At 43.0% G+C, this 13,571-nt stretch overlaps 1 protein-coding gene and 1 pseudogene across 1 annotated transcript; both read right to left on the bottom strand.

Annotated features, from left to right (window-relative positions):
• Positions 1-522: 522 nt before the first annotated feature.
• On the bottom strand, positions 523-1,167 carry LOC103413643 (splicing factor U2af small subunit B-like). Its single transcript, XM_029098581.2, has one exon. The coding sequence runs from the start codon at positions 1,165-1,167 to the stop codon at positions 523-525; it is 645 nt and encodes a 214-aa protein (XP_028954414.2).
• Positions 1,143-2,013, bottom strand: LOC103413642 (uncharacterized protein At2g39795, mitochondrial-like; annotated as a pseudogene).
• Positions 2,014-13,571: the final 11,558 nt, after the last annotated feature.

The following is a 13,571-nucleotide window of genomic DNA, read 5'->3' as shown; positions in this document are numbered from 1 at the left end:
TTTGGAAAGGGGCCGGGTCGGTCTTAGCGACGATTCAGACGATTCAGATGAAGTCGTACGGCACCAGCATCAGCGAGTGCATAACGCCAGTCAACTGTAGCGCCTAGAAGGTCCGAGCGTAGGTGGGTGTGACGGCAATGACCGTTTTTGAGGTTGTTGACTCCAAACTGCCTCTCCTGCTTCTTCTAAACCGTCTCAATTTATGCGGTGCGCATTCATGGTCTCGATCGGGTTCGGGTGTGACCACGGTCAGATTCGGATCCCATGCTGCCCGACGATGACCTGGCTGCTGGAGCCAGCGGTGGTGGTGTTCCTGTTGAGATGCCTTTCCAGCTGCTCATCCAAGCTCTTCAGATCAATCCGATCTACCCTCACAAACCCATCTGAGCTTTTCTTCATTTTTTGTTGCTTCTGATTTCAGAAGCTTAGAAATTGAATGAGTTGTTTGGAATGGATCAGAGTCTCAGATCTAATGGATGGCTGAGAGACTGAATTTGGGTGCCTTCTAGGTGCCCCAAATTTCTACAGAGACGAAGGGAGAGGGAGGAGGGAGCAGAAGCCGTGAAGATCGAGAGATAGAAACCTCCAGGACCGAAATTCGAATCCGACCCATTTCGAACCACGACTTCCATGTAGGCGCTCCTGATAACCACCACGATGATGCTTTTGAGGACTGCGGCTATGCCTTCGCTTGTTTCTCCCAAATAACCGCCTCCTCAACTCCCTGCTAATTTTCTTCAAGTGCATGAAGTTGCAGTAGCCACCTCGATTGCATACATTTTCTTCGTACTGCCTACAGGTAGCTTCACGAAAATCCGTCACGGGTGAAAAGTCGACGATGATGGGACGCCCTGCATAGAACCTGCCAGTGAAATTCTGAAGCGCAGCTTGAGCATGTTCTTCCTCTCTGAACCGAACGTACACATTACCAACCATGTGGTCAGCCAAATTGTCACAGATATCCAAGCTTTCGATCTGTCCGTACTTGCTCAGCTCCTCGAACAGATCCTCATAAAAATCCTCGAAGTTGTCCTGGATCTTGCGGGGGTCGAGGGCTTGGCCCTGGGGGTCGACGCCGGGGTTGGTGAGCATATCGGGGCGCTGGTACATGTTAGAGAGGAGGAGTTGTTGACAAAATTCCCTCCAATCTTTTCTAGCAGGTAACATCTTACGGTAAAAGTTTTATACTTCGACGAATCGCTTAAGTTGCTGCAACCAATTTGCATATTCTTTGCTGTCCTTGTTGAGCATGTACTCATGCAAGAACTTAGTTGTGCTGGGCTTGATTCCTCTCACCTCCAAATACTTGTGGAATGCTTTCTGAAGGTTCTCATCCAAATCATGGAAATCAGGCCCCTCGTAGGCAATTTGATCCTCGGAATCTTCAGGATTTTTCACTGCCAAGCTGTCAATTTGAAACTCATCAGGGTAAGCAGTGACGCTAAACTCGAGAACTGGTCCGTTACCCTTGGAGACAGTTACAACCAACGGGATGCTGGATTGGTTGGTGTGTTCATCATTGTCATCATTTTGGTTATCATCGTTGTCGTCTTCACCTGTGACTAGATCAGGCATGTGAACTTCAACCTATATGTCTTCACCTTGATATGTTCTTTTCAGCGTCACTGTTTGGATTCCGGGAGTATCTTCAATTTTAAAGGGGAAGGATGATGGAATCTCCTCAACCTTGTCAAGATCCTCGGTCTCCTCAGCGCACTTGATCTCCGACTCGATCACCCTGATCAGAGACTGGTCCGAACTGTGGCTCGAATAGTATTGAGGGGTGGGAACGAAAGGGGTCGGCTGAGTGTGCTTTCGGGAGAAATTGAAGCGGTTGACGGCGGTGGCAACAACGCCGTGGTAAGACCGCTGGCCACGAGCAAGGCGGCTGGCGAGTGGGGCCAGGGAGGAGGCCGATCGGTGGAGAATTGAAGTGAAAGCCATTTGGTTTGGAGGAGAAGCGAGGCGAGGGTTTAGCTAGGGTTTTAGAAACAGGGCTTTCTCTGTCCCTTGACTCCTTGAGAGGTTTAGTGCGGCTGAGATTTGAGACAGGCATTGGATTTGACCGCGGATTGGGCTTGGAGGCTGCCACTTGGGCCTGGATGGCCTCCTTTTAAGAGGCTTGCTGCTGATGGGGTTTCAGAATGATTTTTTTTTTTTTCGAAGAAACTGTAGTTTAATTTTGTACAAAGAAAATTGTAATTTTCTTTAACAAAATAAATTTGTAATGAAATTGACCTTCTTTAATAAAACATTTATTCTTTTGATTTTGATGTGACTGAACTCGAAAAATTGAACATTCGAGCTGCCTACGTACCCCTCCAAAGAAGAGATCAAGTCGTAACGTAGTTCAAATACATTTTTTTTGGTACTTTCTTTTTGTGTCGTTTGCAGTTTCAGCTCGTGCAGGCAAAGAGTGTTGGTGTCGTTTGCAATTTCAACTCGTGCAGACAAGGAGCTTTTGGTGCCATGTTGCAGTTTCAGCTCGTGCAGGCAAGGAGCGTTTGGTGTCGTTTGCAGTTTCAACTCGTGCAGACAAGGAGCATTTGGTGTTGCCTTTTATGCTTGTGTGGATCAGGAGTGTTGATGTCGCCTTTTATGCTCGTGCGGATCAGGAGCGTTGTGCCATGCAGTTTAGGCTCGTGCAGGCGAGGAGCCTCGTGTCCTACAGTTTAGGCTCGTGTGGACAAGGAGCTTTTGTGAATTTGTCAAATGATCCGGGATAGTTGTTCCTCGCAATTTTCATAGCAAGGAGTCTTGACCGAGTGATTGAAGAAGTCTTCAGGAAAGAAATCACGCATCGTGATGGGGATGGACGATCTATGTGTCGAAATTTCCTTATCTTTAACACGTTCACGTTGCTTTGAAGGTTGACAAGCGCTGCTTTGCCCCATTTCCGATTGGCGGACTTGTGGAGGAGACGTATGCTTCCTGTGCAATTTCTTAGGAGTGACTTGAGTCCATCCTTCAACTTTGCTTGTCTTGGAGGATGCCCCCAGCGGTTGAGGTGAAAACTTTGAGTCGGAAGAGCCAGAAGTGAAGGTGGTATAGTTTGACTCCACCACATCGTTAAGATCTAGCTCGATGATTCCTTTCTGAGCCAGCTTCATGATGAGATCTTTCAGCACGAAACACTTTTCTGTCGGATGACTGATGAAGCGGTGGAATTTACAGTATCTTGGACTGTCAGTACGATTCATCTCTTCCGGCCGTCTGCACTCAGGCAAACTGATCACCTTCTTGTCCAACAGGTCATCTAGCATGGCAACCACATCAGAGTCGGGGAATGGATAAGTCTTCTCCTCAAGCTCCTTCAAAGTGCATCTACGCGTCTCTTGATCACGAAAAGCTTCGGTTTGAATCGTCTTGCCTCGTGTGGATATTTTGACGGGAGATGTGTTGACCGTCATCGCTTCCTTGGTGGGTTTCCATGCAGCCTTTTCCACCTTTGTCCCAAGAACTTTGTCGTTCTTGTAGTCGGCGATCGGTTCTTTCTTTCCATGATGGGCGATGCTCAACTCCATGTCATGGGCGCGAGTGGCCAATTCCTCGAAGGTCCGCGGTTTAATGCCTTGAAGGATGTATTGCAAACCCCATTGCATGCCTTGGATGCACATCTCGATTGAAGAGGTTTCCGAGAGCCTGTCTTTACAGTCGAGGCTTAGAGTGCGCCATCTGTTGATGTAGTCAATGACTGGCTCGTCCTTCCACTGCTTTGTGCTCGTTAGCTCTAGCATGCTCACAGTGCGGCGGGTGCTATAGAAGCGGTTGAGGAATTCCCGCTCTAATTGCTCCTAGCTGTTGATGGACTCGGGCTCTAGGTCCGTGTACCACTCAAAGGCATTTCCTTTCAGCGAGCGCACAAACTGCTTGGCGAGGTAGTCTCCCTCCGTCCCCGCGTTGTTGCAAGTTTCGACGAAATGTGCAACGTGCTGCTTTGGGTTTCCTTTTCCATCAAACTGCATGAACTTTGGTGGTTGATAACCCCTTGGCATCCTTAGGGCATCAATCTTCTTGGAATAGGGCTTCGAGTATAACAAGGAGGTATGTGAGCTCCCTTCGTACTGTGCCTTGATGGTGTTGGTGATCATCTCCTGCAGCTGCTGGATAGAAAGAGATCCCATGAGTGCCGCTGCTTGGTCTGGCTCCGGCTTCCCATCGATTTTCTTCACCGGTGGTTCTTCGTCTCCGCCAGCTCCTCCCTTTTGTGGATCATCCTCTGGGTCGGGTTTATCGCCGTCATGCGCCTCCAGTCGATTGACTAGTGCTGCAATTTGCAAGTCTTTTTCTTCCACAGTTCGGGTTAGCCTTGCGATTGCTTCATTCATTTGAGCCAGCTGCTCATCGATTGAAGTTGCTCCAATGGTCATGACTTGCATGGCTGAACTGTCGCTTGAATCGGCATCGGAGAGCATGGATTCGGAGTATTTCCTTGGGCTTTCCCCCTTGGTGCCCTTAGTGAGGCTAAGGTGATCAAAGGCTCGTGCCTTGGGTGCTTTTGTTCCCTTAGCAGAGTTGATGCAGAGGTGAAAGAGGCGGCAGAAGTAGCTCTTGCCATGCTTCGACTCGTGATGCCCAAAGTGACACCAGTTACGACGAGGACGCTTTTGTTCTTTGCGCCGGTTGCGGGAATAGTTTGAGCCTTCCTTGATGCCATTAATTTTGGAAGTGCGCTTGAATTTCTTGAACGGAGAAAGAGATGAGAGGCAGAGATGGTCCCACTGGGCGTGCCAATTTGTGAACACGGAAAATTCCTGAAACGAAAGAGACAAGAACAACGTGCACAAACAAATATTTGTATTTGATGATTTTGGGTTACAATCTCTCTCTATTTTGATCCTCTGATTCGATCTCCGTAAGATGTGTATTTGTGGATGTGTGATTGATCCAAAGGGCCGTTGGGCTTGATCTAAGGATGAATGTTCTTCAAGGGCCGTGGACTTGATCTTGAAGGTGGATTTGAGCGGATCTTCAAAGGGGCTTTTGGGCTTGATCTTTGAAGAACAGTGACGAACGGATCTCCAAGGGCTTTTGGGCTTGATCTTGAAGAACAATGATGAACGGATCTTCAAGGGCTTTTGGGCTTGATCTTGAAGAACGGTTGGATGTGTGGATTTGTCGACGTTGTTGATCCAAAGGGCCGTTGGGGCTTGATCTTGGATGAACGGATGATGAACGATGGTGCTTTCTTCAAGGGCCGTCGGGGCTTGATCTTGAATTGGTGGATGGTTGATCCAAGGGCCGTCGCGGCTTGATCTTGGAAGAACGATGAACGAAGAACGAAGAACACTTTCTTCAAGGGCCGTCAGGGCTTAATCTTGAATTGGTGGATGATTGTTGATCCAAAGGGCCGTTGGGGCTTGATCTTGGAAGAACGATGAACGAAGAACACTTTCTTCAAGGGCCGTTGAGGGCTTGATCTTGAAGGAGGGTTTGATGAAGAACGAAAAGGGCTTTCTTGATCCTTCGGGATTTGCTTGAGAGCTTCGGAGTTTCAGAGCTTCAAAGCTTCAAGGTGTGATATCCATTCCCTCCCCTCAAATGAGTGAATTAGCCTTCTATTTATAGAAATTTCCAAGGCCTAATTTTGAATATAATATTCCAGATGAAATAAGTCGTTTCTGCCAGGTGTTGACACGTGTCCTGTTTGATGACTTTTCCAATTTATTTCGATTTTTTGTTTAGACACACGCTACGTGTAAAATTTATGTAATACATGAGCGTTGAAACTTTGATTTATCGGTCAACATTTATTTACCGAAATTTCGATGTCTACACAAGGTTCTAAAAAACGTTAGGCGTTAGTCTGGAGACGGGTAGGGATCGGGCGCTTAGGCGGCTAGGTGGGTTCTAGGCGGGCGCCTAGGCGGCCTAGGTGAATTTGTATATTTATTATATATATTATAAAGTATGAGTATATTTGTAAAATTTTAGGACTTTTTATGTTAGTTTTATAATATTTACTCAGCCCATATATTTTAACTATCATTGGGCTTTGCTTCTCATTTAATAAACAACCTTGTTTCTTTATATAAAAATAAATTTCTTTAATAAACAACCATGCTTCTCATTTAATGACATAGACAAAAAATAACAAAATAAAAAAGACATAGACGTGGCAAACAGCCACATCTCTCTTCCCACAACTCTCTTCCCACTTTATTTCTTATCAACCCGTGAACCATATCACAAAATCCCAGAAATCTCTCTGTCTCTCTCTCTCTCTCTCTCTCTCTCTCGTTATTTTTCCAGAAACCTCTAGCAAAGCAATGGCTATATTTAGATGCGGACGTAGATGGGAGTTTCGATGCAGATGCGAGAGTTAGAGTTGCAAATCCGATGAGAGTTCAAGACGGCAAAAGTTGCAGAGCCTTCAACGCTGGCTAGAGCTTCGCCTAGCACCGCCTTGAGCACCGCCTAGAGCTCCTAGAGCGCCTAGCGAGCGCTTGGGCGGCCGCCTAAATACCCACCGACTTTTGTAACGATTTCCCTCAAATCGCATCGGGAGACCAACGCCGAACGCCTAGGCGGCCGCCTAGAGCGTTTTTTAGAACACTGCTTGAAATTATGGCAATCAAGTATTTACTTTCTATTTAGTAAATGCTCCGTTCTTCCGACTAACAAAACCTATTTACGGATATAGTCTAGATACCGATTAGGGTACTCTGGCTTCAAATGTTAGCTAAAGGTGAACACTTTCTGTAGTATACTTGGGTTTGCTTTACACAACATCCTTTTTGGAATATAATTGTGGGCAATGTGTGTATTTGTTAAGTAGTTGAAATAAGTAGTTCAAACTTAAAATTGATAGTTAATCTGAAAACTTATTAGTCATGACTCATGTGTTGATATTATGTTTCAAATTCATAAATGTTCTTGCTCATTTCGTGGTGTTTAATGGATAGGTGGTGCTGTTCTTTCAGTTTGTTCTACTCGGTGCAGTTCCATCCCAAACACGTCCCCAGTTGAATAGGCAGATTGTTAATTTATTTTGATGATCACTGCACAGCCAAGTTATGCAGTGCAGATTTGCTATTCTGCACACTGCACAGCCACAACCAAGTTATTATAGCCCAAAAGTCCAAAAATATTTCGGGATTCCCATTGTCTCGAAATACTGAAACTATTTCGGGATTTCTGAAAATTTCGGTTTGGAGTGCCATTAGAATTAAAAACACCAGCAAGACTTTTGTAGCTTTCAAGGGACCGTCAGATGTATATGGTTTTACTTATGTTCTGCGGTTTCTCAGAATTTTTGTAATTTGATAATGTCTGGTGAAGAATAATGACGTTGACATTGTTAGAATTTCTTATCCTGATTGTTTTTTTCTAACGAGTTTTCTTGCTTTAGTTCCAAACAACTGCACCGAAACCTGGCGACGGTCTTATAGCGACTGGTAATGGTTTCTGTATAACTTTGTGCAATTCAATTCATATCCCTTTATGCTATAGTGTTGAAAATGCTATTGAAAGATTATATTATACTTTAGCTTCTTTGCTCGTTGTAGATTTGCTACCTTTTTTCTTTTTCTTTTTCTTTTATCTTACTTTTTTCGTCTTTCGGCTTTAGCTGTTGTAGCTTAACTTCCAATTTGACCCAAAAAAATAAAAAATGCTAGTTGGCCTCGGCGAAAAAACAATATTAAGAAAAAGCTTAGAGGACGTTAGGCTTCATGCGTGTTCATGAAATAACGACAATGAGTATCTTGTTTTCCATGTGCACGGTTAAGCAGTGGTTGATATACGTAACAAGACTTTTCAAACTGTATACGTAACAATTATGTTTTAATTGTATCCACTATATCAATAGGTTGCCGTTAAAGTTTCTTATTAATGCGAAAAGCAGCTCATTGCTTGATCTCGAGTTCTGTGCATATCATGTGCATGTATTGTACATATGAAGTGCATGTGGTGTGAATATAATGTATATGGTGGTGACGTCACAGGTGATTACGTCACTTTTCTGATTATGAAGAGAGAGCTGTGAGCTCTGGGTTTTTGGGTTGCTCAGATCTGTGAGCATATCATATGCGTGTCCTGTGCATGTCGTATGCATATCACTGGAAAGAAATGATTTTTAATGGGATTTCCAGAATCTAGGTTCAGGTCAAAGATTTGTAAACTACATATTTTTAAGTGATTTTCAGAATCTATACCCCACATATCCCCCAAAGTCGTTAATTGCACGATGCATGTCCACAACAAAATTGACGTCATTGCACGTATTGATACAAATAACAAATTTGGGATTTTCATTGAACTTAGAGGGAGAAGGCGTTCATTAGCAGAGGAGAGAGAGAGAAAGAGAGAGATTGCAGCAGAAAAAATGGTGTCTTTGGTTTTTCATAATGGATTTTCTTCAACATCTGAAAATCTTTTAGACTAAAGATTGGTTTTGACCCAAATTGGTTTGGAATGGGATTTCGAATTTGGGGAAGAAGATGATGATTTGAGGAAGAAATCCTCACTATGTAATTTGCAACTACAAGCACATAAATGAGTTCATTTCCCAAAAAGGCCAATCAGCAAACACAAACAATCTCCAAATAGATCATTAAAGGGACCCTTTTTTTTGCATCCATACAAGTTTCAACAAATTTCTATTGCAAAATTATCACTTCCAGCCAAAGCATATATAATCAAAATCAAATCTTCCAATTGGGCTTTTCATTATTTTTCATTAATTTAAGAACAACCAATAAATATCAATTTTAGAGAGAGGGAGGGAGGGAAAGAGCGAGAGAAACGGAGAGAAATTAGAAAAATTGGAGGAAATAACCCATTTATATACGAGGGAAATTAAGTCATTTCGAGGTGTAGGAAAAATACTATTTTTGTCCAATTGTTATGCATGGTGTGTGCATGACGTGTAGGGGTGGGCATGGTCCGGTTCGGCCCGGTTTCACCCTCTTAATGGAACCGGAACCAGAAAATTTTAACGGTTCAGTTCGGTGCGGTTTCGCTTAAATTTATTACTAAAATCGAACGGTTCGGTTTTAATCAAAATTATATATATATATATATTTTTTTTCTAATTTTCTACTTCTAATACCAAACACGTATTTCAATCACAAATTCAAGTAAATTTGAGTTTCCACTATTAGATCTATAAGATTTGTGACCGGATGATAGAAAGTGTGCATATACATATAAATCAAAAGATAGAAAGGCTCATATCAAGACCAAAGTGTAGATCTTAAACTAAAACTAAAATGTACATAATGCATAATATACTGGAAAAGAATGGAGAAAAATAATGTAGGGGGAGAAAAGTGATAAAACAACAAAGGAGGGGGAGAGAAGTGAAGAAAAATATTGGGCTTATGCACATGGTCTTCTTGGAAAAATGTCTTATTTATATAGAAATAATAATAAAACAATAATTTATATTAAAAGCAGTTCGGTCTGGTTCCTCCGGTTCTTAATATTTCCAAATCGGAACCGAAACTATTTGAAACAGTTTGGTTCAGTTTTTGTTTCGGTTTTGACTTTTTTGGTCAACGCGGTTTTTTACGGTTTGACGGTTTTTATGCCCACCCCTAATGACGTGTGCATATTCGAAAAATCCTATTTCCGTCCCAAAATTAAAAAAATAGGTATTTTTGTCTATTTCCCTTTCTTTTCTTTTTTATTTGCAGGTACCCTCCTAAGATTTAAAAAATGGGTCATGTTTTTCATCTATATTAAATCTTGCATTCCCCCTTTTTTATGAATGAAATATGTTTTATTCTCATTAAAAAAAATTAGAGAAACTGCACTTAGCATGATAATTTTTATGAACGTTGTTTGGGCCTAGAATAGTGGTTTGGGCCAAGTTGTTAAAAGTTCGCGACATGGGTTTCAACCCAATAATGCTAGACCGGTAGAATGGTCGAGTCCTAGTCGAATAAGATTTGCTTGAAAGATCAAGATTATTTTTGGATTGGAGTTTGGGTGATCGGCGTGAATGATCATGATTGTTGACGATCATAATTGGTTTTGGTGGGAACATGATTTATGAAGGAGAAGTGTGTAAATGAGAGCATTGCCAACATGAAAATGATCTTCAACTCAACACACAAATCAATGGTCTACGCAAAGTCCTTTCACACTTTTTTTGTGAAAACTGACTTTCTTACTAACCGTCAACATAAATTCCGACTGGATAGACGGGTTTGGTTTGGTAGCCAGTGGACGACAAATATTATGCCGTATAGGAGTGCTTCTCCAACTCCGCCTATGTCTTACATGGCCGGTCCCAAGCCCGGATAAAGGAGGAGGGGAAGGGCGTCAGGTAATCGACAGCCGGCACTCCATGATCACGTCGAATCCTTATGAAAATGAATCCAGAACAAAATCGCGCTAAAGCTAGGGCGTCACCCGTAAGTGGCACGCTGTGTGGCCCGAGCACAGTGATAAGTGAGCAAGGGTCGCTGTATCTCCATCGGCACCCGGATGCAGTGTTAAATGAGCAAGGGGGCCATAGAAACTTCTTTTCGAACGACTCCACTCAAAGTTGTTTAGGAGCATATGCTCCTATCAACTTTACCCGGGACACACAAAAGAAGTACTTTGATCCTATTAGACGGGGGAGGGTGAAGAAGCTAGGACAGAAGGGTAGAGTTCAAGAGAGCAAAATGCGTTTAGGAACGTGGAATATAGGAACCTTAACGGGAAAATCTATGGAAGTAGTGGAAGTTATGGTGAGGAGAAGGATAAATATTATGTGCCTACAAGAAACTAAGTGGGTTGGTAGTAAGGCAAAGGATCTAGAAAACTCAGGGTTTAAACTTTGGTATTCGGGCACAAATAGAACGAGAAACGGTGTTGGCATCATCGTGGATAAGACCTTGGTACAAGATGTTGTAGATGTCAAGAGGGTAGGAGATAGAATCATGGCAATCAAGATTGTAATAGGACAAGAACTTATCAATGTGATTAGTGCGTACGCACCTCAAGTAGGGTTGGATACGAGTTCGAAGGAGAAATTTTGGGAAGATCTTGGAGACTTGGTGCAAGGAATTGCTCAGACGGAGAAGTTATTTATAGGAGGAGATTTAAATGGACACGTGGGCAGGGAGACAGGCAACTATGGAGGTTTTCATGGTGGCCATGGTTTTGGGGAGAGAAACGAGGATGGGGAAGCTATCTTGGATTTTGCAATGGCATATGATCTCTTCTTAGCCAACACCTTCTTTAAGAAGAGAGAAGAACATGTGATCACCTACAAGAGTGGGTCGTCAAAAACACAAATAGATTTTCTTCTAATGAGGAAAGGGGATCGTATAACTTGTAAGGATTGCAAAGTTATACCAGGAGAGAGCGTGGCTAATCAACATCGCTTGTTGGTGATGGATGTACATATCAAAAGAGTAAGACAAAAGAACAAGACTTGGAAGTGCCCAAGGACTAGATGGTGGAATCTAAAAGAAGAAAAACAAGCCATTTTCAAAGAGAAGGTAATCACCCAATGTGTGTGGGATAGAGAGGGGGAAGCTAGCCAAATGTGGGATTCCATAGCTAGTTGTATCCGAAAAGTAGCAAAAGAGGTATTAGGAGAGTCCAAGGGCTTTGCCCCACACCAAAAGGAATCTTGGTGGTGGAATGAGGAGGTACAAACAAAGGTGAAGGCTAAGAAGGAATGTTGTAAAGCCTTATACAAGGAGAGGACCGATGAAAATGGTGAAAGGTATAGAAAAGCGAAGCAAGAGGCGAAGAAAGCTGTCAGAGAAGCTAAGTTAGCGGCTTACGACGATATGTATAAACGACTAGATACCAAAGAAGGAGAGTTGGATATCTATAAACTATCTAGAGCAAGGGAAAAGAAGACAATGGACCTAAACCAAGTGAGGTGCATCAAGGATGAGGATGGAAAGGTTCTTGCTACAGAGAACGCGGTTAAAGACAGATGGAGAGGTTATTTTCATAATCTCTTCAATGAAGGACATGAAATGAGTGCTTCTTTAGGGGAGTTGAGTAACTCAGAAGAGTGTAGAAACTACTCTTTTTATCGTCGAATCCGGAAGGAAGAAGTGGTTGTAGCTTTGAAGAAGATGAAGCATAAAAAAGCAATAGGCCCAGACGATATACCAATCGAAGTGTGGAAACTTTTGGGAGAGACAAGTATAACATGGCTCACTGACCTTTTCAATAGGATTTTGAAAACGAAGAAGATGCCAAATGAGTGGCGAACGAGCACTTTGGTGCCTATCTACAAGAATAAGGGCGACGTACAAAATTGCATGAACTATAGGGGTATTAAGCTAATGAGTCATACAATGAAGCTCTGGGAGAGAGTCATTGAGCATAGATTGAGGCAAGAGACACGGGTTTCGGACAACCAATACGGGTTCATGCCAGGGCGCTCAACCATGGAGGCAATCTATCTCTTACGAAGATTGATGGAAAGATATAGAGATGGGAAAAAGGATTTACACATGGTCTTTATAGATTTGGAAAAAGCGTATGATAGGGTCCCAAGAGACATTCTTTGGAGGATTTTAGAGAAGAAAGGAGTACGAGTAGCATATATCCAAGCTATAAAGGATATGTATGAAGGAGCAAAGACTGCCGTAAGAACTCATGAAGGACAAACCGAAAGCTTTCCCATAACTGTAGGATTACATCAAGGCTCATCCTTAAGTCCTTACCTTTTTGCGTTGGTAATGGATAAGTTAACAGGACATATTCAAGATGATATTCCTTGGTGTATGCTTTTCGCAGACGATATAGTGTTGATAGATGAAACTCAGGAAGAGGTAAATGCAAAGCTTAACCTTTGGAGAGAAGTGTTGGAATCTAAAGGTCTTCGCCTAAGCCGATCAAAGACAGAATATATGGAGTGCAAGTTCAGTGCAAATGGAGGCCAAAACGAGTTAGGGGTGAGGATCGGAGATCAAGAAATACCAAAGAGCGACCGTTTTCGTTACCTAGGATCTATCTTGCAAAAGAACGGATAATTAGATGGAGATCTCAACCATAGAATACAAGCTGGATGGATGAAGTGGAAGAGTGCATCCGGCGTGTTATGTGACCGCCGTATGCCACTGAAGCTCAAGGGAAAATTTTATAGGACGGCAATAAGGCCGGCGATGCTGTATGGCACAGAATGTTGGGCGGTGAAACATCAACACGTACACAAAATGGGTGTAGCGGAGATGAGGATGCTTCGTTGGATGTGTGGGCATACGAGAAAGGATAAGATTAGGAATGAGGATATCCGGGGTAAAGTAGGAGTAGCCGAAATTGAAGGAAAGATGAGAGAAAATCGGTTACGGTGGTTTGGACATGTGCAAAGAAGGCCTACTGACGCTCCGATTAGAAGATGCGACTATGGGACAGAGGTTCAGGGCCGAAGGGGTAGAGGAAGACCTAGGAAAACTTTGGAAGAGACTCTAAGAAAAGACTTAGAGTACTTGGATCTAACGAATGACATGACACATGATCGAGCACAATGGCGTTCTAAGATTCATATAGCCGATCCCACTCAGTGACTTGGATTTTCCAAGTCTCCAACCGAGAAGTTTTCCTCACTCGGAAAATTAAGGGAACACTACCCCAACCTACATGCTCCACTCAGAAAGCTTCAACAT

The sequence above is a fragment of the Malus domestica genome, chromosome 02 (genome assembly GCF_042453785.1).
Source record: "Malus domestica chromosome 02, GDT2T_hap1".
In the NCBI taxonomy this organism is placed as follows: Eukaryota; Viridiplantae; Streptophyta; class Magnoliopsida; order Rosales; family Rosaceae; genus Malus; species Malus domestica.
The sequence above is the reverse complement of the archived record's forward strand: the minus strand, read 5'-3'. Positions and strand labels throughout refer to the sequence as shown.

What these genes read in the sequence shown, in the direction of transcription:
- LOC103413643 (XM_029098581.2), bottom strand. Translation starts at nt 1,167, where the DNA reads ATGTTACCTGCTAGAAAAGATTGGAGGGAATTTTGTCAACAACTCCTC.